Below are 26,037 nucleotides of genomic sequence, written 5' to 3' on the forward strand. Positions count from 1 at the left end.
CTGATAGTACCTGTAGGCGTCTGTGCTCGGGTTTTAACGTGAAGGCTCTACATGTTTGACTGTTTTTAACCTTTTTTCTCACTCGCAGAACATTTACACATGTTTTTAAAAGATTTTTATATGTGTCCTTTTTATATGATTGGCCCAGTTAATGTAAAAAACAAGGCAAAAAGAATTTAAAGTTTTGAAGTTAAAGCAATTTACCATTCATATATTACACACAGTAGTTTTAAAATATGTTCTTTCATCAGCTCCTCTTGATCCTTCCACTTCTTTAGTGCTCAACCCTGAAGATATTCCAGTTCATTCCTCCACCTGCCTTTCTTCCTTCTCTTTGGGGGTTTTCACAGTGATTCATCTGCCACCCTTTCACTCTGTCCCTAGAATCCTCCTCAGTTACACCAAACCTCTGCACGTCCTCCTTCACTACATCCTTGAAGCTTCTTTGTTGTCTTCTTCCTTTCTTCATACCTGATAGCTCCATATTTACCATCCTTTGTCCAGTGTCTCCTCTGTCCAAGCTATCTCAACCTCACCTCTCTAACCTCACTTCCTGGTCACTCCCAATGAAAACCTTCAAAATCTTCAGTGTCACCATCTCCAAACCATGCATCACAGCAGGTCTCACTGCCATCTTGTAAACTTTCCCTTTCCCTCTTGCTGCTATCCTTTTGTCACAAATCACCCCTGGCAGTGCTTTCCGGATGATCTGACATCATCGTGTTGGTGTTGTTCCCACATCATCATAATAAATGTTGTTCCGGGTTTCTCCTTCACCTCTCTTTGGATGCTTGACCCCAGGTGTTTAAGCACATCTACCTCCACGACCTCTGCTTCTTGCACCGTCACTGTCTCATTGTTTTCTTTGTCTGGCCTCGTGCACATTGCTTTTTAAAGATTTTTGTTTATATTACAGGAATCAACCAGAATATTTGTTATTCCAAAAATATTTACGTAAAGCACAGGAAATGAATTTTTTCATTTCCCTCAATCCTTGGATGCAGGCCCAGGCAAGAAGCACTGGTTGTCACAACTGCAGGTACACAGATGAGTTAACATAAATGTCTGCATAAATGATCACACCACACTTTGCTCTAATATCACTTTTATTTACAATATTTTCAATACAAATCCTTTAGAAATGCACCAAATTTTCACATAATTGTGTACTTTTTGTGTCTAATATAAAACAAATAAACTCATTATAGATTAAATATCCACCCCAAGAAAGAAGCCATTGATAGCAGCAAAGTCTTACCCAAATGCCCATCACAACACACTGTAAAAAACAACAAAACAAATCATAGATGTTTCAGTCTAAATGGCAGAAATGCAAATAAGAAGTAAAGAAGTAGAAAATACCTTATAAAAAGTATAAAATCAGTCTCCTGCTTAATAATAATAATAAAGAAATGCCTTGTAAACTATAGTTGAGTTGTACTCAAACACCACAGCTTTTACTATGAATCTCTCTGAAGCACCATGTAGATACGTTTGGTACTGTGTCTCTCAGGCTTTTCCTCCATTCTGTAAAGTACTGCTATTCACGCTGGATTTCTTAACTTCTATCCTCATAGACTGACTCTCAGCCCGCGACTCCAGTTTCACTCCACCGGAGACCCCCAGGGATCCCAGTGCAGCCTTTCCCGTCTTCAGGCTCTTGGACATTGGGATGCGGGTCAGCCCTGAGCGCGGTGGCTGGGCATCGTGCCCGGTCTGTTTGACAATAGAGAGAGAGTACAGTTTCTCAGGCAGGAGAATGAAAACAGTTGAGCCACACCGACACTAAGTTATGGATTCATGGTAAAAATCATGCAGGAAACAGGAATTGTAAATTAGTGCAATGTAACTGATCTTATGTGCTAAAAGAGCAGCACAAATGAGAAATGTAAACATTTATTTTTCACTGAGCGAGCGAGTGCTTGTCCAGGCCAGGTTTCAGTACGCTGCTGACGGTGCCAAGCTGTTTTGTGTCCTCCAGAGCGCAGAGGGCCCCGAGCCACGGCTGTTTGTGAATGTAAACAGTAAACACAGTGTAACAACTATAAATTACAGCCTGATTAAAGCAGGGTGGCAAAATTCCACCTCATTATCTCTGCTGCTCTCAGACCTGCACATGGCCCCGTTTCTGTCACACTACCCATCGGATCCACAAAGAGCAGAGTAAAAAGGGTCCCGGGAAACACCACACACAGTGCTGCATTATCTCTCATCTCCAGAGATGTGAAAAAAAGCTCATGGTGAACTTAGGAAACCGCTATCAGCTTGAGTGTTCCTATCAACTCTTTGATCCAAAAATGTAAAAGAAAATGAAGAAGGTAAGGAAAAGAGATGATCCAACTTAAAGAAAACAGGAATTATCCAAAGCTGGATGAAGGAAAACTTACCATGCCTTGTGTCGTTCTGGAAGAGGAGGACGTAACAGGAGAAATTGTAATGCTGCTCATCACTTTGCTCTGCGTGCTCCTGGTAGTAGTGGTGGTGATTTGACGAGGCGAGCGCAAAACTGTCCCAGTCGATAAGGTCATTTCCTTGCTCTCTGTGACAGCAGCCACCGGCCTGACGACCATCTTTGGGGCGATGTTGTTGCCTAGATGAATGTGGATCTTGCTATCGTCAGTCGTGGTGATGATACTCGTGTTGCCGTGACCCTTTCGTACAGGGGATGGGACCATCTGCTTCTCGGGGGTAACCTTGAACACGGCTCGGCCCATGGTCATCTCCTGAGGTTCTGGGGAGGCAGATGCTTCGCACGCTACAGCTGTGCTCACTGTCATGATGGAGACAGGGGACAAGGGTCTTCCTGAGTTAGTGGAGGAGGTTCGGCTGGTTTCTGGAGACTTGGCTCTAGATATAGCTGTGATAGTGACTGGAGACTTGGCCCTTTCGGGGCCCTGAGACACAGCGGGGGACTTTCTCCGCTGGGTCGGAGCAGTGCCGGTGGGAATGATGGTGATTCTGGATTTGGGTTGAGATGGATTGGGGCTGAGGGGAGCGGAACTAGAGAAAACGTCCCCAGCAGTCGGGCTTCTGATTTCAAGAGTTGCCATGTTGTTTTGGTGATCTGGTGTCACTCGGATGTGGAAAGGCTGACCTGGCTTCTGGGGCATGGTCAGCTCAGAGGAGAAGCTCTCTCCATTGTGCAGTGGCTTCTCCAGGTGGGTCTCTTGAGGGCTGTTGTCCTTTTTCCTCATCCAGGGAATCCAAGATCTCTTGATACCTAAATCACTGCCAGATGAAGGTGAACGCTCAACAGCACTGCCTTTCTCTGCTGGCTTCTTCAGGCACTTCTGTCTTAAGTTGTTCATAATGTGGTTCTCTTCTTGAACAGACTTTCTTATAAAGCCAGCCGGGGTATCCTCCTCTGCTGGCTCGGAGGACGACGCTTCTGTCTGCACGCCAGTGGAGGTCACCGCCACGTCCACTATTCTTCTCCCATTCAAGCTGGGTCGCAGCGCTCGACTTTGACGCTTAGCCATCTCCAGTTCTTTGGTGAGATGGAAAACTTCAGTGCTCATGTTCTTGGCTTTCTCTTCTTCTTCCAAGAACCTCTGCTGCAGGACGGAGAAGTCCACTTGGAGCTGAGAAAGCTGGTCTTCTTTGTGCATGAGTTCGTGGATCTTCTCCTTGAGCGCTACCACGTCGCCTTGCAGTTCCCTGGTTCTGGCCTCCTCTCTCTTGCAACGTTGACGCAGATCTTCCTCTTGGCTTTCCTCCTCTCCTTTCTCGATCGCTTTATTCCGTGCTATCTGAGTCCGCATTTCCTCCACCTGCTGGGACAGAATGTTGGCTTTGTCCTGTTCACTCATGAACTTTTTCTCCAACATGTCGTACTGATCCTCTGTCTTGAGAAGATCTCCCTCTACCACTTCGAGCTGTTTGAGACGGTTTTTCAGGCGCTCAATTTCAAACGTCAGCTCCTTAACTTTGTTGTCGTCTCTGATGATGGGCTCAGATGTTCTCTGCATGTCACATTTCACTGAATTCTTTCCAGAAAGTTTTTCTGCTTGCTCAAATCCATCTAACTTCTTTTTCATTTGGTTGACTTTAGAGCTAAGGTCCTTAGTTTTATCAATTTCATAAGCTAGCTTAGTGCTAAGCTCGCCCTTTTCATTCGTTAAAGTCTCTATTTTGGTTTCCATCTCTGATTTCAATTTTAGGAGCTTTTTGCTTTCTTCTATCAGCTTCTCTGTCACTTCCATAACTTTATTCTGCTCAGCTTTGACCAGGTTGCTTAAATCGTCCTTTTTCTCCTCACATGACTTCACTGTTTCCATCAGGGTCTTTCGTTCTTCCATCAATGCGACGGTCAGTGATTTAAGCTTACTGAGGTCATCCTTAAGGCTCAGCTCAGACTTTTCCAGCTTTATCTCAGATGACTCGAGCTCTTTCATACGAATCTTGAGAGCCACAACTTCGTCTGAAAGCTCTTTGGTCAGGCCCTTCTCTTTTTCTAGAGCACCCTGTAACTGTGCACACTCGACTTTGCTAACGCTAAATGCTCCCTCGAGTTTTTCCAATGCCATGATTCTTTTTTGGAGCTTCTCCACTTCCAGTCTGAGGTCTTTACTCTTATTGTCCTCCTCTTGTAGCCTCTTCCGTAGCTCCTTACACTGATTTTCTGTTTTAGTAATCTCCTCATCCTTTCCTTCCATCTCCAGCACTCGTTTTCTCAAGTTCTCTAATTCAGCAATCAGGTTTGAGTTGTCACACTCCCCCCTGCTGATCTTCTCCCTTAGCTCATGCAGTTCCTCCTCAGATCTCCTCAGTGCTCTGTTGCTTTCCTGTAGCTCCGCAACCTCATTTGTGAGGCCTGAAAGTTTTGTATTTAGTTGACGATTGAGAAGCTCCTGACCGGCTAGCTTGGCACTCATCTCTTCGTGTTGTTGCTTGAGCTTGTCGGCTTTCTCTTTAAGCTCGGCCTCGAGGCTCAGCACCCTGTGTCCATCTTCCTGAGCACGCTGCCTGGCTTCACTTAGAGCCTGCTCACGCTGCTGCAGCTGCTGGCTGAGCTCCTGGACCCGCTGGCTCTGCTGGTCTATTTGTTCCAGGTGCTGCTGCCGCTCATTGACCAACATCAAGGTGAAAGACTTCAGCTTGACCAGCTCCTCTCGCACCTTGGTCAGACGTTTGGCGTGTTCGTTCTCCTTTCTGAGCTGGTAGGCTTTCTCGTTCTCAAGCAACTTCTTCAGTCTGAAAGGAACAAAAAAAGAAAGGGCATTATTCTGGAAGGTCACTGACTTTAAACTTGAAATTTGCATGTACGGGAGGAAACTAGAGTCACAACTCCAACAGAGTGACTCTAGGAGCCTGTGGCAGGGATTAAGGACAATAACGGATTATAAAGCATCAACAACCGGTATGACGAACGCGGACTGGCAGACAAGCTGAACACTTTCTATGCTCGCTTCAAGGCTGCATCATCAACAAGTGCCCAGTGGAGAGAGTGGACAACTTCAAATACCTCGGAGTTCACATCACGTAGGACCTGTCATGGTCCTTTCACATCAGCACCGTGGTGAAAAAGGCCCGACAGCATCTCTACCAGCTCAAACGCTTGAGAGACTTCCGACTGCCCTCCAAGGTGCTCAGGAACTTTTACTCGTGCGCCATAGAGAGCATCCTGACGGGAAACATCTCCACCTGGTTCGGGAACAGCACCATGCAGGACAGACGAGCTCTACAGAGGGTTGTGCGGTCAGCTGAGCGCACCATCCGCTCCGAGCTCCCTGACCTGCACTCAATCTACAGCAGGTGGTGCTGGACCAAGGCCAGGAAGATCGTGAAGGACCTCAGCCATCCCAACAACGGACTGTTCTCTCTGTTGAGGTCAGGAAAGCGATTCCGCTTCCTGAAGACCAACACAGAGAGACTGAGGAGGAGCTTCTTCCTGCAGGCGATACGGTCTCTCAATCACACCACCACACAGTACTGACCCACACATATAGTTCTTACACACACACTGGACATTCTGGACATTTGTTTACACCAGTGGCCACTGCACAACTACACTGCGTTGTCATCTAATCTAATCACTCTATCACAAGTCACTTAAATAAATCACTTTAAGCATATTTGCACTGCACAAGACACTTACATGTGGATTGCACAGCCCTGGACATTATATTTCTTGATACCATTTAGTACTTTTACAGCTGCTGGTATTGTTCTATATTTCTTCATATATTCTTATATATTTCTATATTGTGTAATTTGTTGTACAATTATTTTATTTTTAACTTTAATATCAATATTTTATTTTATTCCTTCCAAGCTAAATTTACCCTTCATTTTAATTTTCAGATTTATTTCCTATCCTATTCATAGTCTTTTTTTCTTTAGGTCACGAGCAGTTGTCTAAGCATTTCCCTGCATATCCTACTGTGTATGACTGTGTATGTGACAAATAAAATTTGAATTTGAATTTGAAAACTTTATGCACTGACTCCACACTCTAAATCAAACAGTGGTATAAACAAGCCCAGCACTTGAAGCTATCTAGAAAGAACACGGATAAAACAATTATCAGTCACAGTCCTGGTAGAACACATAATTCATGCTACAGTGTCCCAAACAAGCATCCAGAGGAAAACCTGTCAGAATGAAACACTCCAACATTCCTACTATTTTCAATCCTGCCAAAGCAATAGTACAAGAGAACAAACTGCTACTGAGTTTCACCAACACCCCCTCACCAAGCAGTCATCTTTTCTCTTAGCTCCTTTCTATGCTGCTCATGTCCATTCTCATTTCCAGCTCGAAGAAAATCCATACAAAGCAGAATGCATGCAGATGCAGTTCCTGCCTGTACACTCCCGGGGATATTGTAATACAATATTCAACCTGAACCTTTTTGCATTGCAAATTAAACCAAATTACAAGAAGCATCAGCACAACAAGGATGACTGTGCATTTTAAACAACTCGTAAAGAGACTAAGTGAGCTCCATTCAAAATGTATGTGGTCACAAGACCTCAGAAACTTGCTAGATTTAAAACTTACCCACTATTGATGCTCTACAAGTAGCACATGAACCCTGTTCTGCCCGTGCAAAAATCCACAGTAGCAGCAATAGGAGTAGCAGAGACCTCCTGTCACTTAAATCTTCCACCGGCACACTCCAGGCGTGGCATGAGGGCAATGAAAGGTGAATAACTACTGCGAGGAAACAGCAGACTTCTAGTGAGTGATGCCACCTCATCCATGTAAAGCAGTGTGAGAGTGTGTGAGAGAGAGAGCTCTGCTTCAGACACTGTGAAGGGGGTGGGACCCTTCCACAGAACCAGTGTTTTGCAAAGCTCCCCTCAGTTTTAATGCTTTTTATAAAAATAGAGATTAGCCCAATATAACTTTGTTTCCAAGTTTACTCCAAAAAAAATGAATCAGTGTTAATGCTTTCTGAGGCTCACATTCAAAGTTATATCATTGTTGCTCCATTTTCCATTCTGTGTGCAGGATAATGTCTCTGCTGTGAGCTCACTGGTACAAGAGAGAATGTCTGCTGCAGTTGCACTTTAGGGGAACCTGGACATGAATGAGGCTCCCTGCAAAGTCTACATATGATGAGGAAACCAGATATGGAAGAGTTGGATGCCTCCCTTGAGGTGACGGAGACATGGGAGGATAGAGACATGGCAATAAGAGTACGAAGCGCTACATCCAGACTGCAGCGCGGGGCCGTGTAGCTACAGTTAATCATTTAAACAAAACCACAGTTTAAAAAAAACCACGTCTGCCAGTGAACTTGTAGATAAACATCGGCATTGATTCATAATGCCAGCAGCTTCCATTGCCAAGTGTGTTTAGCATACCTGGCTACTGTACAAAGAGGCCGTCCACATGTGAAAGTGTAGCTCATAACATTTCATACTTACACAGTCAGAAGTCACTGACACCCTAGAAACTGGAACTCTAAAATTACTTTCATGCAAAGGTCAGAGTCATGATGTCAGAGGGGTTTGGCACTTGTGGCCAAGTCATGTAGATTTCTAGTTTACTGTTACTAAGGAAGAAATAATTGTGGTGTACAATGTCCAAAATGGGAAAATACAAGTGTTTGTGTTACCGTTTCTATGAAGCACAGCTTAGCTTGTGTTTCAACTTTGCAAGAAATTGCTTTGCGTCCATGTAAAAGCGTGTGTGATCTAAAAGCCTGTGTCAGTAGGATGAAGATGGATGTAGAAAACAAGTGGCAAAAGGTGCAGAGCCTGAGCTCTGTGCACTCTGACTTGGTGTTAAAGGAGAGCAGACAGCGTGCTCGATAACGGCAAACAGTTTAAGTTTGGAGGCCACGTCTTCATTTTGTGTGCGTGACTTTGCGCTCTTTGAAACTCCCGTCAGGAGTGGGAGCTGCTTCCTCCGTCAGTCTGAACACATTCCACCGTGCCACTTGAAATATTTAACATCTTGACACATAAATTACTTGTTGTCTGAGAGGGTGTTAATCGCTGATGGCTGCCGGTCTGAAGGAGCCTCTTCTCTGCCCATTTTCTGCATTCCTCAAGGTGTTTGGCACAAGAGCGTTTGACTTCTCTCTCTTCACTCTCATCTAGATGGCTGGAGGAGATCACATCCATAAGGATGAGAGCATGACACGCTTCCATCTCACCTGAGAGAGTGAATGACTGTCTGTTTGCATGTTTTTGTGTAGCTGTTAGCACTTGTGTCATGTTCTCTTTTAAATCTGTTTTTCCTGTTTATGTTAACCCCTCCAGCCCCTGGCTACTTTTTTTCACTTCCTAGGTAAAGTTTTAGTGAGTAAAAACTCCATAAATCTAAGGCCTAAGGGAAAAACCTGCTACTGTGTGGACAGCAAACGTCTGTCCCATCTCTCAGTGCAAGTGAGATTTGAAAAACAAAATTGGAAGTTTTACTTCCGGCTAAACAAAACTGATGTAAATTAGACAAGAATAACACTGCGTGAGCTTTACTGCGAGCTCCGTCAGGCTTTCTCTTTAATGAATATACCATGGACATGTTAGATTTCCTCCTGGAGTTGAGCTGTTTTCGCATCCCTGTGCTTTGTATCCTTGTATGGTGCAAATAGAGGAATCTGAGACGTGCAGGTGTTGACAGAGTAAAGACCTGGCAGAGTTCATCCTCTCTGCTCTCTCTTTGGGGTGACAGAGGCCGCCATGTGTGCGAGCCAAGGAACCTGCTGGAAACCACCTGGCATGAGATGGGGGTCAACAAATGATCGAGTAGAAGTAAATTAACCCGTTTAGTTATGATTTGGTCGCTATTACCAACCACAGCACTTACAGCTAAACTTCACTTATCCTTATCTCTCTCAATAAAGGTTATCTTATCTTATTAATTATAAAGTTTCAGATCAGATTCTTTTGGAGTAAAGTTGTGGAATGTCACTCAAACAACTTCACAAATATCAATTAGTTGTTTTCCTTCAGAAATGTTACAATAACCTCATTTGAATATTTGCAGACTCCTTTTGGTTCATGTCGGTGGTAAAGACGGACAATTTTATAGGTGTGGTCAGGGTGAGACCACTACCTATGTATCTCACTGCTTATGCCAGGGGTCTCGAACTCCAGTCCTCGAGGGCTGGTGTCCTGAAACTTTTCCATGTGTCCCTGTTGCAACAAGCCTGAATACAGTTAGTAGGTCATTAGCAAGACCCTGTAGAACCTGTCTGCATGCTGAGGTGACAATTCAGCCATTTGATTCATGTTACAGCAGCTCATGAGTGAATGAACATGGTGCAATAAAAGTACTGTTAGAAGTAATTTTTTCCACTTCAGCACACAGACCTACTAATTGTATTCAGGCGTGTTGCAACAGGGACACATGGAAAAGTTTCAGGGCACCGGCCCTCGAGGACTGGAGTTCGAGACCCCTGCTTATGCAACACAGAAGAGCTCGACCAGTCCAGCTAACACAGCAAGATACACCACAGACAGGTCAGCAGTCCCTCTTTCCTGTTGCTAAAACTCATGAAATACATGCAGTTTAAGCTGATTGTGTGCACTCTTTCACTAGGGCTCTGTTTAAAACAGGGGTGGGGAACTCCAGGCCCCGAAGGCCGGTGTCCTGCAGGTTTTAGATCTCACCCTGGATCAACACACCTGAATCACATGATTAGTTCATTCGCAGGCCTCTGGAGAACTGCAAGACATGTTGATGAGGAATTTAGCCGTTTGAATCAGCTGTGTCAGATCAAGGACTAAAACCTGCAGGACTCCGGCCCTCGAGGCCTGGAGTTGGACAGTGCTAGATTAAAGTATCAAATTTCACATAAATTTACTTTAGATTAGTCTTTCTCAAACTGTGGGGCGGGCCACGGTGGTTGGTTACTGCAGGTGGTCGTTTCTGTGGGTAAATTCAGCTGCTTATTTCCCAGCTGTGTCTTTTGTGTGTGTGTGTGTGTGTGTGTGTGTGTGTGTGTGTGTGTGTGTGTGTGTGCCCGTGCAAAGAGGTAATGTCACAGTTTTAAAGCAACTTTTTCACAGTCATTATAAATTGCCACATAGGTGCTCCAGTCTGTCTTACAGATGATTATGTCGTCCACATATTTTGCTGTTATTTTTATTTTGCAAACTATGAGTGCAAATAGCTTTAAATTATGCATCGCCGTCCGTTTGTGGAAGCTGCAACAAAACAATAACAAAAGAATAATCTCCAACAACCAACAGTCAATTAAACCCTTTTATATGGGAGTGTTTGCAGTTAGCAGGGCCTTCTCTCTCATACACTCCCATGGCACAAATACGCTCTCACATACAGTGGGGCAAAAAAGTATTTAGTCAGCCACCGATTGTGCAAGTTCCCCCACCTAAAATGATGACAGAGGTCAGTAATTTGCACCAGAGGTACACTTCAACTGTGAGAGACAGAATGTGAAAAAAAATCCATGAATCCACATGGTAGGATTTGTAAAGAATTTATTCGTAAATCAGGGTGGAAAATAAGTATTTGGTCAATAACAAAAATACAACTCAATACTTTGTAACATAACCTTTGTTGGCAATAACAGAGGTCAAACGTTTACTATAGGTCTTTACCAGGTTTGCACACACAGTAGCTGGTATTTTGGCCCATTCCTCCATGCAGATCTTCTCGAGAGCAGTGATGTTTTGGGGCTGTCGCCGAGCAACACGGACTTTCAACTCCCGCCACAGATTTTCTATGGGGTTGAGGTCTGGAGACTGGCTAGGCCACTCCAGGACTTTCAAATGCTTCTTACGGAGCCACTCCTTTGTTGCCCGGGCGGTGTGTTTTGGATCATTGTCATGTTGGAAGACCCAGCCTCGTTTCATCTTCAAAGTTCTCACTGATGGAAGGAGGTTTTGGCTCAAAATCTCACGATACATGGCCCCATTCATTCTGTCCTTAACACGGATCAGTCGTCCTGTCCCCTTGGCAGAAAAACAGCCCCATAGCATGATGTTTCCACCCCCATGCTTCACAGTAGGTATGGTGTTCTTGGGATGCAACTCAGTATTCTTCTTCCTCCAAACACGACGAGTTGAGTTTATACCAAAAAGTTCTACTTTGGTTTCATCTGACCACATGACATTCTCCCAATCCTCTGCTGTATCATCCATGTGCTCTCTGGCAAACTTCAGACGGGCCTGGACATGCACTGGCTTCAGCAGCGGAACACGTCTGGCACTGCGGGATTTGATTCCCTGCCGTTGTAGTGTGTTACTGATGGTGACCTTTGTTACTTTGGTCCCAGCTCTCTGCAGGTCATTCACCAGGTCCCCCCGTGTGGTTCTGGGATCTTTGCTCACGTTCTCATGATCATTTTGACCCCACGGGATGAGATCTTGCGTGGAGCCCCAGATCGAGGGAGATTATCAGTGGTCTTGTATGTCTTCCATTTTCTGATGATTGCTCCCACAGTTGATTTTTTCACACCAAGCTGCTTGCCTATTGTAGATTCACTCTTCCCAGTCTGGTGCAGGTCTACAATACTTTTCCTGGTGTCCTTCGAAAGCTCTTTGGTCTTGGCCATGGCGGAGTTTGGAGTCTGACTGTTTGAGGCTGTGGACAGGTGTCTTTTATACAGATGATGAGTTCAAACAGGTGCCATTCATACAGGTAACGAGTGGGGGACAGAAAAGCTTCTTACAGAAGACGTTACAGGTCTGTGAGAGCCAGAGATTTTCCTTGTTTGAGGTGACCAAATACTTATTTTCCACCCTAATTTACGAATAAATTCTTTACAAATCCTACCATGTGGATTCATGGATTTTTTTTTCACATTCTGTCTCTCACAGTTGAAGTGTACCTCTGGTGCAAATTACTGACCTCTGTCATCATTTTAAGTGGGGGAACTTGCACAATCGGTGGCTGACTAAATACTTTTTTGCCCCACTGTAAGGCTTGCTTTATCTCTATGAGCCTTCTAGACACAGAATTTCACCATCTCCCCTCCTGTGTTGTGTGTCCATGCAGCCGCTCTGAGGTTGCGAGCCCATGTCACAACCTCAGCAATGAAGCTCTGACATGTCCTTTAGCCCTGCGCTTGTCTTTCCTGCTGTTCTTCCACCCCATGGCTCTGTGTCCTCTTCTCTCAATACCTGACCTGTGTCTTTCCCACAGCAGTCCAAGTCCACCCTGCCTCTGGCCTCTCTTTCCTTGAGCTGCGTGACTCTCCCCTGCATACAAAGCTATGCGAGGTTATCATTCAGTAAGCGGCACCTCCCTGTCTTCTCCCGTCTCGCTTGCGTCACAGGTTCGATGAAGCCATCTTTCATGCAGTCTGAGATGTTTTTCAAGCATTCCTTCCCTCGACTCTCTCCCTTGAGCCACTGGATGCACTGGCTTCATAGACTACACTGGAACTGCACTTTATGCTTTCTTCTTCTTCCCCTGCTGCTTTTACCAGGTTCTCCTTCACAGTTCCTCCTTTTACTTCTCATACCTGTAAAATTCTGTATGAGCATCACATGATGTTTACAGTGCTACAGCAATAAATTTACTTTCTGTACACCATTTTTTCACTTTATGTGCATATTGCTTTCTGTTAAATGAACATATTTGTAGGTGCTTCTCTCAAAGCTTATTTACCAAATGATTTAAAATAGCGGGGATGCTAAACAGTGTCCAGGTTCAGATAATGGTGTTGCAATTTTACAGCCGCTGGCTCTTGCATTCCTTTCCTGATCTCCTCACCTTTCTCTCTCCTGCTCCAGGAGGTTGGTGAAGTCGTCGCTCTTGTTCATGTAGTCGGCGTGCTTCCTCTTCTCTGTGTCCAGCTCGTGGATGGTTCGCCGGTGGCATTTTTCTGCGAATAGCAGCTGACCCAGCATCCGCCGGTACGTCTCCTTGTGCTTCTCCTGCAGACGCTCGAGCTGAGACGGCAAAGACGAACACGCACACACAGAAACAAATAATTCCAGTTAATAAAAAAGTAATTTTGATCATCCCTCAGGGTTTGTGACTGACACTCGCCTACTAACCTCAGCCATCGGTTTCTGGTAGACACTGTGGTTGTGTGGTTTGGTGCCTGTGATGACGCCGTCTCTCTGAAGGGCCTGGAGGGCCGAGCCAGGGACCGCGGAGCCATACTGTGACTCAAGGGCTTCTGGGGAACTGTGTTTGGACTTCAGCATGCAGATAACATCCTCTCTGGCCTGAAGTTACACAGAAATGATACAGAGGGTGTTAAAAACTTGCTAGTCTTTGCTTCGTGGATCACCAGTTTACCTTTCAGAGTTCTCTAAAGTACCAACTCGATAAAGTCTAAGTGTGGTTGTCAGTTTTCTCTGGTATGTTACATTTTAAACCACAAGAGAGAGCTGTTGTGCAAAACTTGCAGTTACTCAAGCCAATAATGTTCAGGTACTGCGCTCATCCACCTTTTCTCTTATCATTGCACTTGTCCTGCTTACAGCTGCAGATCACATACAGAAAGCTAAACACAAAGGGAAACAATGCCTCGCCCACCTGAATCTCTCCTTCCATGATTCCCAACAGTGTCAGCAAATCCTCTTTAGACAGATCCAGGGTGTTCTGTCTTTTATCTCCAGCCTTGGAGGAATCCAACGGTTTGTCTTTGTCAGAGATCACCTCGACCTCCACTGTTTCCTCACCATCTTTCTGCTGGACTTTGGCCTTCAGGGTCTTCACAGGCAGGCTCACTTCCTGTTCTTGGTCACCCTGTGGAACTCCAAGTACCCCATTGGCTGGGGTGTCCACCCCACTGCTTTTGGATCTCATCCTACCTGAACCAGAGAGAGAAGGAACAGGTTTCTCTGTTTTTAATTCAGCCTTTTATTCGGTTGCATCCCACTACCATTCATTTTTTTCCTTTCATAGGTATTTTTGGTTCAGGAGTGTGTTGTTTGAGTTTGGCTTCCATTCCTGTTCACATTAACAGACCTTCTGACCTGCACTGATCCGATGACAAACACAAGCACAATCATTGTGTTTGTATTAAAACTGGATGAACATGTCTTCTGTTAACATCCCTAATCTGGAGTGAATATCAATAATTACCCACCTGTGTGTGTGTGTGTGTGTGTGTGTGTGTGTGTGTGTGTGTGTGTGTGTGTAGTCCCAAAATCACAAAGGCATAAGGGTGAGTGTTGGTAGAAGTGCATGTACATACACTTATCACTGGTTCACAACTTCTGCTGTCATTTCTGAATGTTTTAAATAATTTAAAATTAGTTTGTAACTGAGCCTGTGCACAGCATGAGTTCATTTGTATTTATGAGTCAAGTTTACAGTTGTCAAAGGTTGGAGACACAGCTACAGTCAATTTAGAATAACCAATGAACCAAACCGCCAGTGTGGCTTCTCAGTCACACTAATCCACACAAACTCCACAGAGAAAGATTCAAACCCACGACCTTGGTGCTGTGAGGTGACCATGCTAACCAGTGAACCACTCTGCCACCCTCTTCAGTTAATATCATTTTTTTAAAGTTATGAAAGCAGTGGGTACAACTTTGGGAGGACATGGATACACAAACTAATTTATATTTATCCTCCTACGACCTGGTGTCCACACATGTGGACGTCACATTTTGGGTTATTTAGGCCAAAATCCTCAATTTTGCTCTTCAAGGGCCTGATATCCATTTACGAGGACATTATGTTGCCACTGTTCTATTGAAATTTTAAACAAATATCCTCATATGTGGCTCTCATTTTTCTCAGAAACAAAAAAAAAAGGTTAAAAAAAAATCTGGTAATTCTTTGTTTTTACATTCATCAGGTGCCAATCAGCCCAAATATCAAAGAGAAACTTAAAATGCATGTTGTGGAAGAGTTCAGGTCTTAGGAGGTTAAATTAGTTACAAAAAATGGCAAAAAATGTGACATTAAAATTTCCACATTTCTGTGATGCTAAAACAAAAGCTAGGGGCAAAGACCTCTACCCAGTTCTCAAGCTGGGAGCTGACTCCACACACGAGAACAACAACCAACAATGTTAAGAGACTGAAGAGAAGTTTGTTTCTCTGTCTCTGTGAATGTGAAAACGTGCGTGTTCTTGTGTGTGTGTTCACGTTCTGTACGAACAGAGTGCTCTTTGTGATCGGTTTCAGATATGACATCAGCAGCTCTTTATAATTACAAACAGAAAAGCACCCTGAGCACCTAGAGTCCCCCTGTAAGCCCACAGTGATGTCATAGCGCCCTGACCTCTGAATCATCCCAAATAAGCCGTCCAAACTGTCAGGACTTCTCTCTGGTGCACGTTCATGGAAGTGTGCGATAGAATTCACACATATGCTCTACTGGAACATCAGTAACTATGCGTATCAGTCCAACCTGATAAAAAAGTAAAGCTCAGTTAGATTTTCTATACAATTTCGAGAAGTTTGAAAGAGAGTCTATCAAACTGCTGCTTCACATCAAGAGAAATGCTTATCTTCTTCAGTAATAAAGGTCACCAAAGTCAAGACTGCAGTGAATTCCAATGACGCTTGAAACCGATCTCTTTGAATCTCACTTGTTTCGGGGAAAAACACCCATGCACGAAAATTGGGGTGCAAGATAACAGTGGCAGCATCTCTCAGTTCAAATAAAGAGGAAAGAAAATCAAACAAACGGACCCATTAAGTGCATCCTTTATCTCGGAGTTCAGAGAGTGCACTTTGGCTCCGAGGAGATCTGGTTCTTAACTGGAGATTAATGGCGGTGCCTTCTTTCCTGCTCATACCTATTAGTTTCAGCTGTAGGCTCGCTAACGTTCATTCCAGTGTTGTGGTGCAGCAGTGTGCACGAGTGCTGATAGTGTTGGGTCCACCATTCAAACTGTGCCAGTGTTTCTGAATGATGCCCAGAGGTCGAGGGCATTAAAATGACCACCTCTGGGACACGAGCGTGACGAAACACAGAAACATGTGTAGCGCTGCAAATGACTCTGGCAGACTTCCTAAGGACAAGATGGTTGACACCGAGTGAGGACCGTGATGGTTTATTTTTAATTTCTGGGCCGACGCCATGAAAATCCAGCTACTGTAACAGCTCGGCTCACTTTGCGGTGTTACTATCGTTCAGCAGAGAAGGCAGGCGAGTGCAGTTAGAGCTGACAGATGTAAGAATAAAAATAGCTTCAGGTCAAATTCAGTCTTGTACAATAAAAATTCATATGAGGAAAATGTAAGAATGCATTAAAAGTAAAGCAAACAATCAAAACAAGGTTTCAGACAAACTGCCCCAGAACACAAACATTAATTCTGATCTTATTGTTGAAATGCAGCTCACTTGACTTCACGGCAACTATATATGTTTTTATCATGTTTAGCTCTGAATAAAGGCTTTTGTCCTTTTTCCTAATAGGGGGCGGGACCCTATCTCGCTACTACAGGCTCAGAGGCAGGTCACACCCCGGGCAGGTGACCAATCTGAAGCAGGGCTTTGAGTAAAACATACAAAACTTTATTTAAACCTACCAGCTAATGCAGGGGTGGGCAATCTCAGTCCACGAGGGCCGGTGTCCCTGCTGGTTTTAGGTCTCACCTTGGGTCAACACACCTGAATCACATGATTAGTTCATTACCAGGCCTCTGGAGAACTTCAGGACATGTTGAGGAGCTAATTTGGCCATTTAAATCAGCTGTGTTGGTTCGAGGACACATCTAAAACCTGCAGGGACACCGGCCCTCATGGACTGAGATTGCCCACCCCTGAGCTAATGCCTTTCATTTAGGTTTTTGGAAATAGCACATCATTTTCTACTTAGTTTAGCACTGATTTACAGTACTAATTATCCTCCTCATGAAAGGCAGTATTCACTCTTCTTTTATCTCTTGTTTGGCCTCCACCAGCTGAATATACAACTGTGTCCACACAGGAACGGTTCTTGCAAAACTAAAACACGGATCGTAAAGAAAGCTCAGATGAGTCCATCCAGCACTCCGTGGCTCCCGCGCCGCCACCCGCCTCGTCCGCTGGGGGTTCTGGCGAGCCCGTCCAGCCTCCCGTCTCCGCTGGGGGGCCCGAGGGGCCCGTCCAGCCACCCGTCTCCGCTGGGGGGCCCGAGGGGCCCGTCCAGCCACCAGCTGCTCCACCGGCAGCCTCATACACGTCTGCAGTAGCAGTGTCATCCACGCCGCCGCCAGCTGCAGCGCCTCCGTCTCCGGCTTCATCCTCGCCAGCTGCAGCCGTCTGGTCCTGTGCCCACCGAGCCTCGGCCAGTACGCCTGACACTTAAGAGCCGCCGCCGCTTTCCGCGGCCGGCCCCCTGAACAGCTCCGTCGTCTCCTTCGCCGCCGCCGTTGCCGTCCGCATGGTCGGCCCCCTGAACTGCCCCTGTGTTTGGGCTGTTTTCTTGGGCTCCGGTGTTTGCTGTGCTCTGCTTTTGTTTTCTGTTCCGAGTCCTCTGCCTTATGGTTTATGTCTCTGTGTTTCTTGGTTGATCTGATATCCTCGTGTTGGTGTTGTTCCCAGATCATCATACTAAATGTTGTTCCAGGATCAACATTGCAAGTGACCAATCAGAATGTTGTGACGTCATACTTTTGCGACTTCGGGAAAAACCGGCGTAAAACAAAAAACTGTACTTAAGCTGCGTGAAACCGCCTCTGTCCGCCGATCAACGGACCCTGACCCTAACCCTAACCGTAACCCTTTAATAAACAGTAAGCAGAATTGATATTGTCCTTGCAACATTGGAATTTCATAAATGCACGAATGGCTTGGCGCGCAAAAGAATAACGTCACAACAATGTGATTGGTCACTTGCAATGTTGAACCTGGAACAACATTTTCATGATGGTCTGGGAACAACACCAACACGAGGATATCAGATCATCTGTGTTTCTTAGTTGCTGTCTCCACTGTGTCAAGTTCGCGTCTCTGTGTGATACTTCCTGTTTTACTTTGATGGTCCGTGTCTATGTGAATGCGTCCTGCTTTGCTTGTCTCGTCAGTCCTGATTTCTCCCAGCTGTGCCCTCCTTCTGTGTCTCATTCCCCTCGTTACTTCCCAGTGTATTTAAACCCTGTGTTTCTCTGAGTCAGTGTCGCATCGTCCCTCATGCTGTGTGTGACTCTCCCCGTGTCTTCTGGTATGCATTTTAATTAGCTTTTCCCAGTTTAGTTTTGTATTGCTTGTGTTCTATTTTCCAGCAATAAAGCTGTGCTTTTGAGTTCAAGTTCTGTCCCCGTGAGTTTGCGTTTGGGTCCAATCCCTGCCTGCCACACAGCCGAAACAAGTCCAACATTCCTCAGCTGCACAACCTGATGACATTTAATATCCAACACTTCCTGGTAGCAGAAAATAGTAAAATCATTACAGTTTCACGGCCTTTGCTGATTACAGTTTAACAACTTTTGCAGAGTCCATAAGTATTTGGACTATTTGACCAGGTTTTTCTCCATGTGCAACCACAGCTGATCTGAAATCTTGCTGTTGAAACTGCTACATATTTATCATCCTCATGGCCAATTACAGGCAACTCATGAACACAACTGTCATGTGTCATCAAAGCCCACCGTCTTCATAGTTTTGAGTCACCTTGACTGGTCGCTGCAGTCTTTATCAATTTAATTCCGCAGAGAGACAAGCTGGGATTCCTGAGTCACGTGACCTGAATTCCTCCCTGCCGTGAAGCATTCCCATTTGTCATTATGGAAAAGAAAGGAGAGCATGCAGACAGTAAATCTGTACTCTAACATCAATGACCACCTGTCACAATGTCCACACACACTCACAGCATCTAAGCCATCACCACTGATGGTGCGGCATCCAGTACTTCAATCTAATAAGAAATATCCTAAAACCCAAGGCCTGAGTCTAAATTTAAAGTGGGACCCATATCTGCCCCAAGGCTTGGGCAGGTCCAGCTGTCACACACGTGTATTTATAGGCCCCAACAAAGCACATGCCTCCATTCCAAAGTGATAAAAAGAAACTGTAAAATCTAATCAGTGGTCCGCACCGATGTTCACTTTATGGCTTACATATACCTTTAGTCCGAATGATGTTTGCTCCCAGCACGCTCTAATAAAACTTAATAGGCATAATGTTGTAGCCTGTGCCAGATACACTAATTATGTTATGGTTATACACAGAGTTAGAGTTGGAGAAAATGACTGTAAACTTATTGAATAAATGAGTCATTTATTTGCCAGTGGTTGGTCTGCTTGGGCAGATACGAGCCCTCAATCGCACAAAAGATGGTGGAAAGTCAACTACCTGCATCCTGTGTGTGTTCATTTGCAGATATTCCCTTTAAAGACACCATTAGCTGAAATAAAATTATAGCATGATAAGGTCACGAGGCTACTGAAAACTGAGCTTGTATGTGATGCTCGTATCAAGAGGTTGGGCCTGGTTGCAAAAATCTGGCATATAACCAAATTGATCTGCCGGATGAGGACGGAGGTGATGAATAAGGTTTAGGAAAAATGACTTTTTTGATTCGGTGTGATATGATGTATTCACAGCACAAACCCAGCGTGACCAAAAAAGGAGAGAGAACTGCACGAGAGCATTAGGGCACCAGTTCTGCCAGAGAACACAGATAAAATGCAGCGTGCTCGAGCAGCAAGAAAAACACACCAGCCCTGCCAAGACATGAAAGCTCCAATCAAAACCGTCTCTGCGGATGGGTTTCGAAGCTACCAGTCAATCCATTTATTATTGAAACTTTTGTGAGGATGCAAGGGTACAAAGCCGCAGTCTGCTCCAGGAATCCATTTTGGGAGACGGAGCCTTCGAGCCGAGACGGCCGGTGGCCTTCACGGGTCAAATTTTACATAACAGTCTTTTCCTGGGAAAACTAAAGACTCTGTTGGCAGAAAAAGTTTGGAGTGATACTTGTTCACATTCCTTAAAGATTCTGCTTTCATAAACGTTCTTCTTGTAATGTTAAACTGAACCATCAAAAAGATTTTGTGCACATGACGCGAGCATTTACAGCTTGTCTTACTGTAATCATGGCTTCTATTAATACTTAACTAATGCTGGCATAGCACACTGGAGCAAAATGTCAGCATAGGTGGTGGGTTTCATCTTGTAGTATTCTCCTGATGTCACATTAACCTGATCCCCTCATGGGAACCAGCCGAAGCTTGAACAGTGAGCAAACCGAGAAGAATGCAGGTGGCTCTCTAAGTAAGTCTTTGCTATTAGAGCAAACACGCTCTTTGCTTGATAAACACTCAGCGCAGGTAGGCCGTTAATCAGTCACTTATAAAACAGGACGCATTCGTGAGAGTTGTTGTGAGGGCACTTTGTTAAATATTCACTCAAGCTGTTTATTCACTCTTACTGTGTAAATCCACCGGCGAACCTAGCGAGATGAAACATGCTCAGATTTGGGTCATGCATTATAAACACTGCTGCACATGAAGCACACTTAGATTGAACATAGTCTATTAGAAACATCGTTTCAAACACAATGATAAACTTTCAGATTCCCATAGCAACGGCATTTAGTAAGAGTCACTTGACTCTCGTTGCTAAAGTCTAGCGGCAGCATCGGTAAACCAACACCAACTAATGAAGCACTAGATCTTTCTAGATCTGGTTATCATCTTTACCCTCTCTTAAGGAAGATATTAAGTTCTGAGTGTGCTATGAATAGAAACAGCAACATATGGATGAAGCACATTCAAACGTGGGAAAGAGACATAGGCTCGGCCATTTGTCTAAAATCCTCTGAATGCCAGCTGAAGTCAGCGCGGAGCAAAAAATGGGCGACTGAGAGAGAACTTATAAAGTCATCTTAAAGCACACATCAAACGTCTGTTTGGTTTCCATAACATGTTTTCATAGCTGTTCAGAGAACAGTGTTTTTGTGCTAACTTGCAGCTCTTCTTCAACCATTAGAGTTCTGGAATTTATTGGGAATTGGACTGGTACTGATATGGTGCACTGGAGCACTCCAAGTCCTTTTCTACTGCAAACCTCATTCACCCAGTTTCATACATATTCATGCAAACACTGTTTTCTATACCTAAGAGCTTTGTCTGACAATTGTGCACACACACACTGGACTGGAGTAGCTGTAAACTAAACATTGACCTTCCGACGGGTAAGTGACCAACTCTACTTCTTGATCCCAGCTGTATGCCAGGGTGGCGACTTGCAGAACAATCACAAAAACCTGGCTGGCACAAAGGCTCCTCCCTCCATTCTGTCCTACGTCTACTATCCTCTTCAGTCACACCAACAGCAGCCAGAAGCTTTTTTAATCGTTCAAAATAATAAAAGAAAATGTTGATAAAAATGTGTCACCGCTACCAAAGGTGTAAAAGTAACTGTTGCTGGAGATGAAAATTGAGTTTAGCAACTCAGCGACCCAGATATTTTATCTGAGGAGGGTGTGGAGACCAAAACAGAGGTAAAAAGGCTCCAAAGGTCAGAGAGATTAAATATGTGTGGACGGGAAAACAGTGGGCAGAAATTTCAGCTTTAAAGTTTAAAGTTTGCAGCTGGCCTTCCAGTAAACCTAAGCTATCGCACATCGCAGCGCTCGGAATGATAATGTAACACATGGCTAACCACAAATCTCCAAACTGCTACCCATTTAAGTTTGTAAGTGAGCATTCGCATTGTCTTGTGCTGGTGCCATTGTCAGTTGTTTACCTTTTTTACAGATGGGAAAAAATGAAAAGCATTGTTGCAGGTGAGACAAAAATAAACTAAAGCATAACACGTCTGTCAGAGAAGAGCTCTGACTCGCTGAGAGACGTGTGGAGTCACAGAGTGATTGGTTCAGGGACAAAGACGGCCTGTCTTAGTCACAGAGGCCAGTCATCTTCATTCTAAAGGTGCCTTCAGATGTTTTACTGTATATGCTGGTTTGTTCTCTCCTGACCAGTAATATCACTGGAATGATGAAGGCTGGTGTAACTGATCACACAGGAAATCACCAGGAAAGTCATGATTATGTCACTACTGGCAAACAGGGGAAAAGTTTACAGAATGGGTCGTGAGGTTTGTTCCCAGCTGTGAAATTTGAAATGTCTCCTGATGCAATCCATATTTAATGCCAGAGCGGTCCAGGCACATCATGGTCCAAAGATCCGAACCTAATGAATGACATCACTCGTCTTATTATCGTTAAACATCAACAGCCAGTTAACCAGTCCCCTGTTTTTAGCACGTATGCGTCGCCATTCTGACCACAACATATCAAGTGCTCTTTAGAATATCTTGGGTTGCCATGGAGTTCTGGGCTTATTTTTAAATGAAGGGCACATGAGTTATAAGTGCCGCTGTTCTGCGAAACATCCCGAAGTATCTAAACTGCATTTTTGGAATTCAAGACCAGGGGCATTTATACGACTGTAGCTGTGCATGTGTCGGTGACAGCTGTTGTCGAGGCCCCCCAGACACGCAGGAAAGACACCGGCTACTGGCGGAACAAGCTCCGCCTCCTATTTCTGTTAGTGCACATGTCATAAAATGAATTAGCCCACATGAACACGAACACACAAGATAGAGGTACAGGTGCATATCGATGCAAGTATAAAGAACGGTATCATGATAAGCAACATTTACAGGGTGCTGAGGTGTCCTGGAACAATGAGATGCTGTTCTGTCATGTGTACCACTGTGTACTCACTGCTAAACTATGTCACCTTGTGCATGAGAAACACCTTAAGTGACATAGAGCTCAAGTGATGTCGTGAGGTGACACACGAATCAATGCTGCTCTGGCGGAGACCCAGCCTCAGCTCAGTTTCAGTTAATCAGAGACTGCATTATTGATTTACACAAAGACTGATCCATTAACAAGCTGGGACTGATTACAGTCACAGATCTGTCTCGTCTGATTGCTCATTCAGCTGACTGAATTTCTACAGTGGCCAAATGTAACTGAGTACATTTACTCAAGTACTGCATTAAAATACATGTTCAGGGTTCTTGTTCTACTTTAGAAACCTTTATGCTTCTGTTATATCTATTTATATATTAGGCCAAGTCTGTGTATGTTTTACATATAAAAAAATAAAAAGTAAGAAAAAAAGAGTTAAAAAAAATCACGAATTGAATCAGCTTTATTTCTATGGCGTAAAATCACAACAACAACAATGTTATATTGTAAGGTAATACACTGCATGATAATACAGAGAGAACCCCAACAATCAGATGGCCTCCTATGAGCAAGCACTTGGCAACAGTGGAAAGGAAAAACGTCTTTTTAACAGGAAGAATCAAACTCCAGCTCAGCCACTCCATCAGCAGCATGCAACATACATAGTAACACTGCAGGAATAACAATAACGCACTGCAGTGACTGTGTGACCACAGAGTAGCTTTAAGTATGCTTTACTATCAATAACCCACGAAATATCTTTAGAACTCCTTCCATCGGTGAATTTCACAGACTATCCTGAGAGTGTGCAGGAGCAAAGAGGACTTACAAGCACAGAAATGTTAATGAGCAATCTCTCTGCACCGGGTCTCTCTGTCCTGAGGCAGGGCTGGTACCACTGGAAGGCAGGAAGGGAGAGGCTGCGCTGCGGTCTCGAACACTCAAGGAGGAAAGAAAACCCTCGACTCATCAGCGGGAGCTGGCCTTGAAGAGACCGAGGCGCATTTCACATTTTTCTTTTCAGTTTACTGAGACAGGGTGACGTATGGCCTGACAAACAGCGACTGGCAGGAGCCATGTGTCTCCTCCTAAACACTGGTGACTTCATGTGAATGAAATGGAATTCATTTCGGTGTCATTACATCCCATAAATATTCCAGATGAAAGATGTCATCGTGCTGCAGCTCGTCGGGCCTAAGCTTCTTAATGCTGAGCAGCGCAGCAGTGAGAGCTGCATGAGGAGGCGAAGGCGGCGCGTGTGGGAGACGTTGGGGGCAAAGGTCGACTGTGTGAATGTGTACGATATCATTCTCATTTCTTTGCAATATCTCAATAAACCACCATGCCCTGCTGTGTTGTGGGTGTTTCCTCCCACATGCCCACATTCTTTACAGTAAATGGTCTCATTCACACAGTAACAACGTGTAATTCATTGAGAAATGTTTGATTCATGACTTTCTTTTATCTGAACGTGCTGCATTTCCATTATCAGCACAGAGACTAGTCGTGTGTCTGTTCGCACACTAATTAATTCAAAATGTTTAAACGCTCATTATTTGGAATTAATCACACAGGAATGTGGGGAATAGTGTTTTCATTCACATACTGCAGAACAAATGAAGCCAGGAGACTCTTTTGACCAGTGCTCTTTACTGGCTCAATAAAACTGATGACAGCCGAGCAGCAGCAGCACCTGCACTCAGCCGTTTCATTCACTACAGCCTGAAAGCAGAACAGCTGATAAGCTCCACTCTGCTAGAACCGCATGTTTATCATTGGCTCTTTCCCTCTAAATAGCAGAGATTTTTTTTCCAGCATGAGAGATGCAAGAGATGATCACTCACCTGCCGCTCTGATGTTTCCAGAATGTTTAACCAGTTAGTAAACACAGCAAGTAATCCTAGAATCAAAAATAATAAAAGGCAAGAAGGAAATACAGAGTCCACTCGTATCCTCTGGCTTGTGTGGTCCACTGGTGGTGTCTGCTTCCCTGCTCTCTCACTCTCTCCCTGCCTCTCTTCTTTTAGGTCGTCGGGTCAAGAAGGGAATGGTAGAGAGCAATAACAGAGGACTGTAACTTCCCTCTCTCTCACACACACACAGATACACACACACACACGCCCTCTCTCGCTCCCACAGCCTATCCAGTTCTGTTTCACATAGCAGGCTAGCACACACCTCTCATTTTCTTTCCCTCCTATCCCTTCAAGAAGCCAGTTGATGAGCGGTGTGTGTGTGCGTGTGTGTGTGTGTGTGTGGAGGGGGGCATGCGCTATTCTCTTCCCGCTCTGTCTGAAAGAGGCCGTTGCCTGGTGAGGTGGACTGTGATGTCCTTTGTCACAGGGCCAGATCTTTTCTCCAAGCCACATCCACCATCGTCCCTCTCTGTGCTTTTTGACCAGAGTCACAAAAGCCAGAAGTATACTTCTATATTTAACTCATCCACTGCTGCCAGCACGGGTGCCACTAGCAGCTGAGGCTAGCTGAATGCTAGATGTTTTGGCCGGCCATTCAGAGAGCCAACTCTCCCCGCTGACCCTCGGTGACAGCTGAACAGTGCTGTGCCATTCTCACAGGCTGGGAAAGTCCAGTGACAGCAGCCACCCAAGCCCTAACAGTGGCCGAGTAACCGCCAATTGCCGTCTTGGGATGGTTGAGCGTGGCCAAACTCTCCAGGACTTTGGCAGCCAGGCTGTCTTTTTGGCCCTGCTTGCAGAAAACAATCTAATTTAGGGAGGCGAGCAGAATCTGAGGTGCAGTAATTGTGCTCTGCATCAATGGGAAGAGCTGCTGCCAGGGTGCTGCTGAGTCAGAGTGAGTATAAACACACCTAACCTTGGTTCACCTACCTGTTTTATATGTGGGGTAGTTCGCTCTCAAGTCCAGCATAAATAAATATATACTGAAAAGCAAAGACAACATCTAGTCCATGTAGTTTAGATCATAACTGAAGAGCTCATTACTGCTGGGAACTGTGTATCTTTACTGGTTATAAAAGCCCGGCACCAGTGGCACATTTTCTTGACACGCTGATTTGCGATGATGAAAAAGAATAAGTAAAACATGGC

The 26,037-nt window shown here is 44.7% G+C and overlaps 1 protein-coding gene across 2 annotated transcripts; it reads right to left on the reverse strand.

Moving 5' to 3' along the window:
• Positions 1–307: 307 nt before the first annotated feature.
• LOC102312800 (filamin-A-interacting protein 1) lies at positions 308–25,165 on the reverse strand. Of its 2 annotated transcripts, none has more exons than XM_042220787.1 (6): positions 23,799–24,806; positions 13,912–14,189; positions 13,425–13,598; positions 13,138–13,316; positions 2,388–5,193; positions 308–1,716 (listed from the first exon to the last, which is right to left on the reverse strand). In XM_042220787.1, exons 2-6 carry the CDS (start codon positions 14,182–14,184, stop codon positions 1,510–1,512), a joined length of 3,639 nt encoding a protein of 1,212 aa, XP_042076721.1. In that variant the 5' UTR covers positions 14,185–14,189; positions 23,799–24,806; the 3' UTR covers positions 308–1,509. The 2 variants fall into 2 exon arrangements, with proteins under 2 accessions (XP_042076721.1, XP_005922428.1); XM_005922366.3 differs by lacking the exon at positions 23,799–24,806 and adding an exon at positions 24,814–25,165 and having other exon boundaries at positions 310–1,716.
• Positions 25,166–26,037: the final 872 nt, after the last annotated feature.

Source organism: Haplochromis burtoni, unplaced genomic scaffold (genome assembly GCF_018398535.1).
Source record: "Haplochromis burtoni strain Fernald_Lab_line unplaced genomic scaffold, NCSU_Asbu1 Contig_55, whole genome shotgun sequence".
NCBI lineage: Eukaryota > Metazoa > Chordata > Actinopteri > Cichliformes > Cichlidae > Haplochromis > Haplochromis burtoni.

What these genes read in the sequence shown, in the direction of transcription:
- LOC102312800 (XM_042220787.1), bottom strand. Translation starts at nt 14,184, where the DNA reads ATGAGATCCAAAAGCAGTGGGGTGGACACCCCAGCCAATGGGGTACTT. An exon ending in CTGGAGCAGGAGAGAGAAAG is followed by an intron (nt 5,194 to 13,137) that starts GTGAGGAGATCA and finishes TGTTCCTTTCAG; the next exon opens with ACTGAAGAAGTTGCTTGAGA. An exon ending in CCAGAACGACACAAGGCATG is followed by an intron (nt 1,717 to 2,387) that starts GTAAGTTTTCCT and finishes ATTGTCAAACAG; the next exon opens with ACCGGGCACGATGCCCAGCC.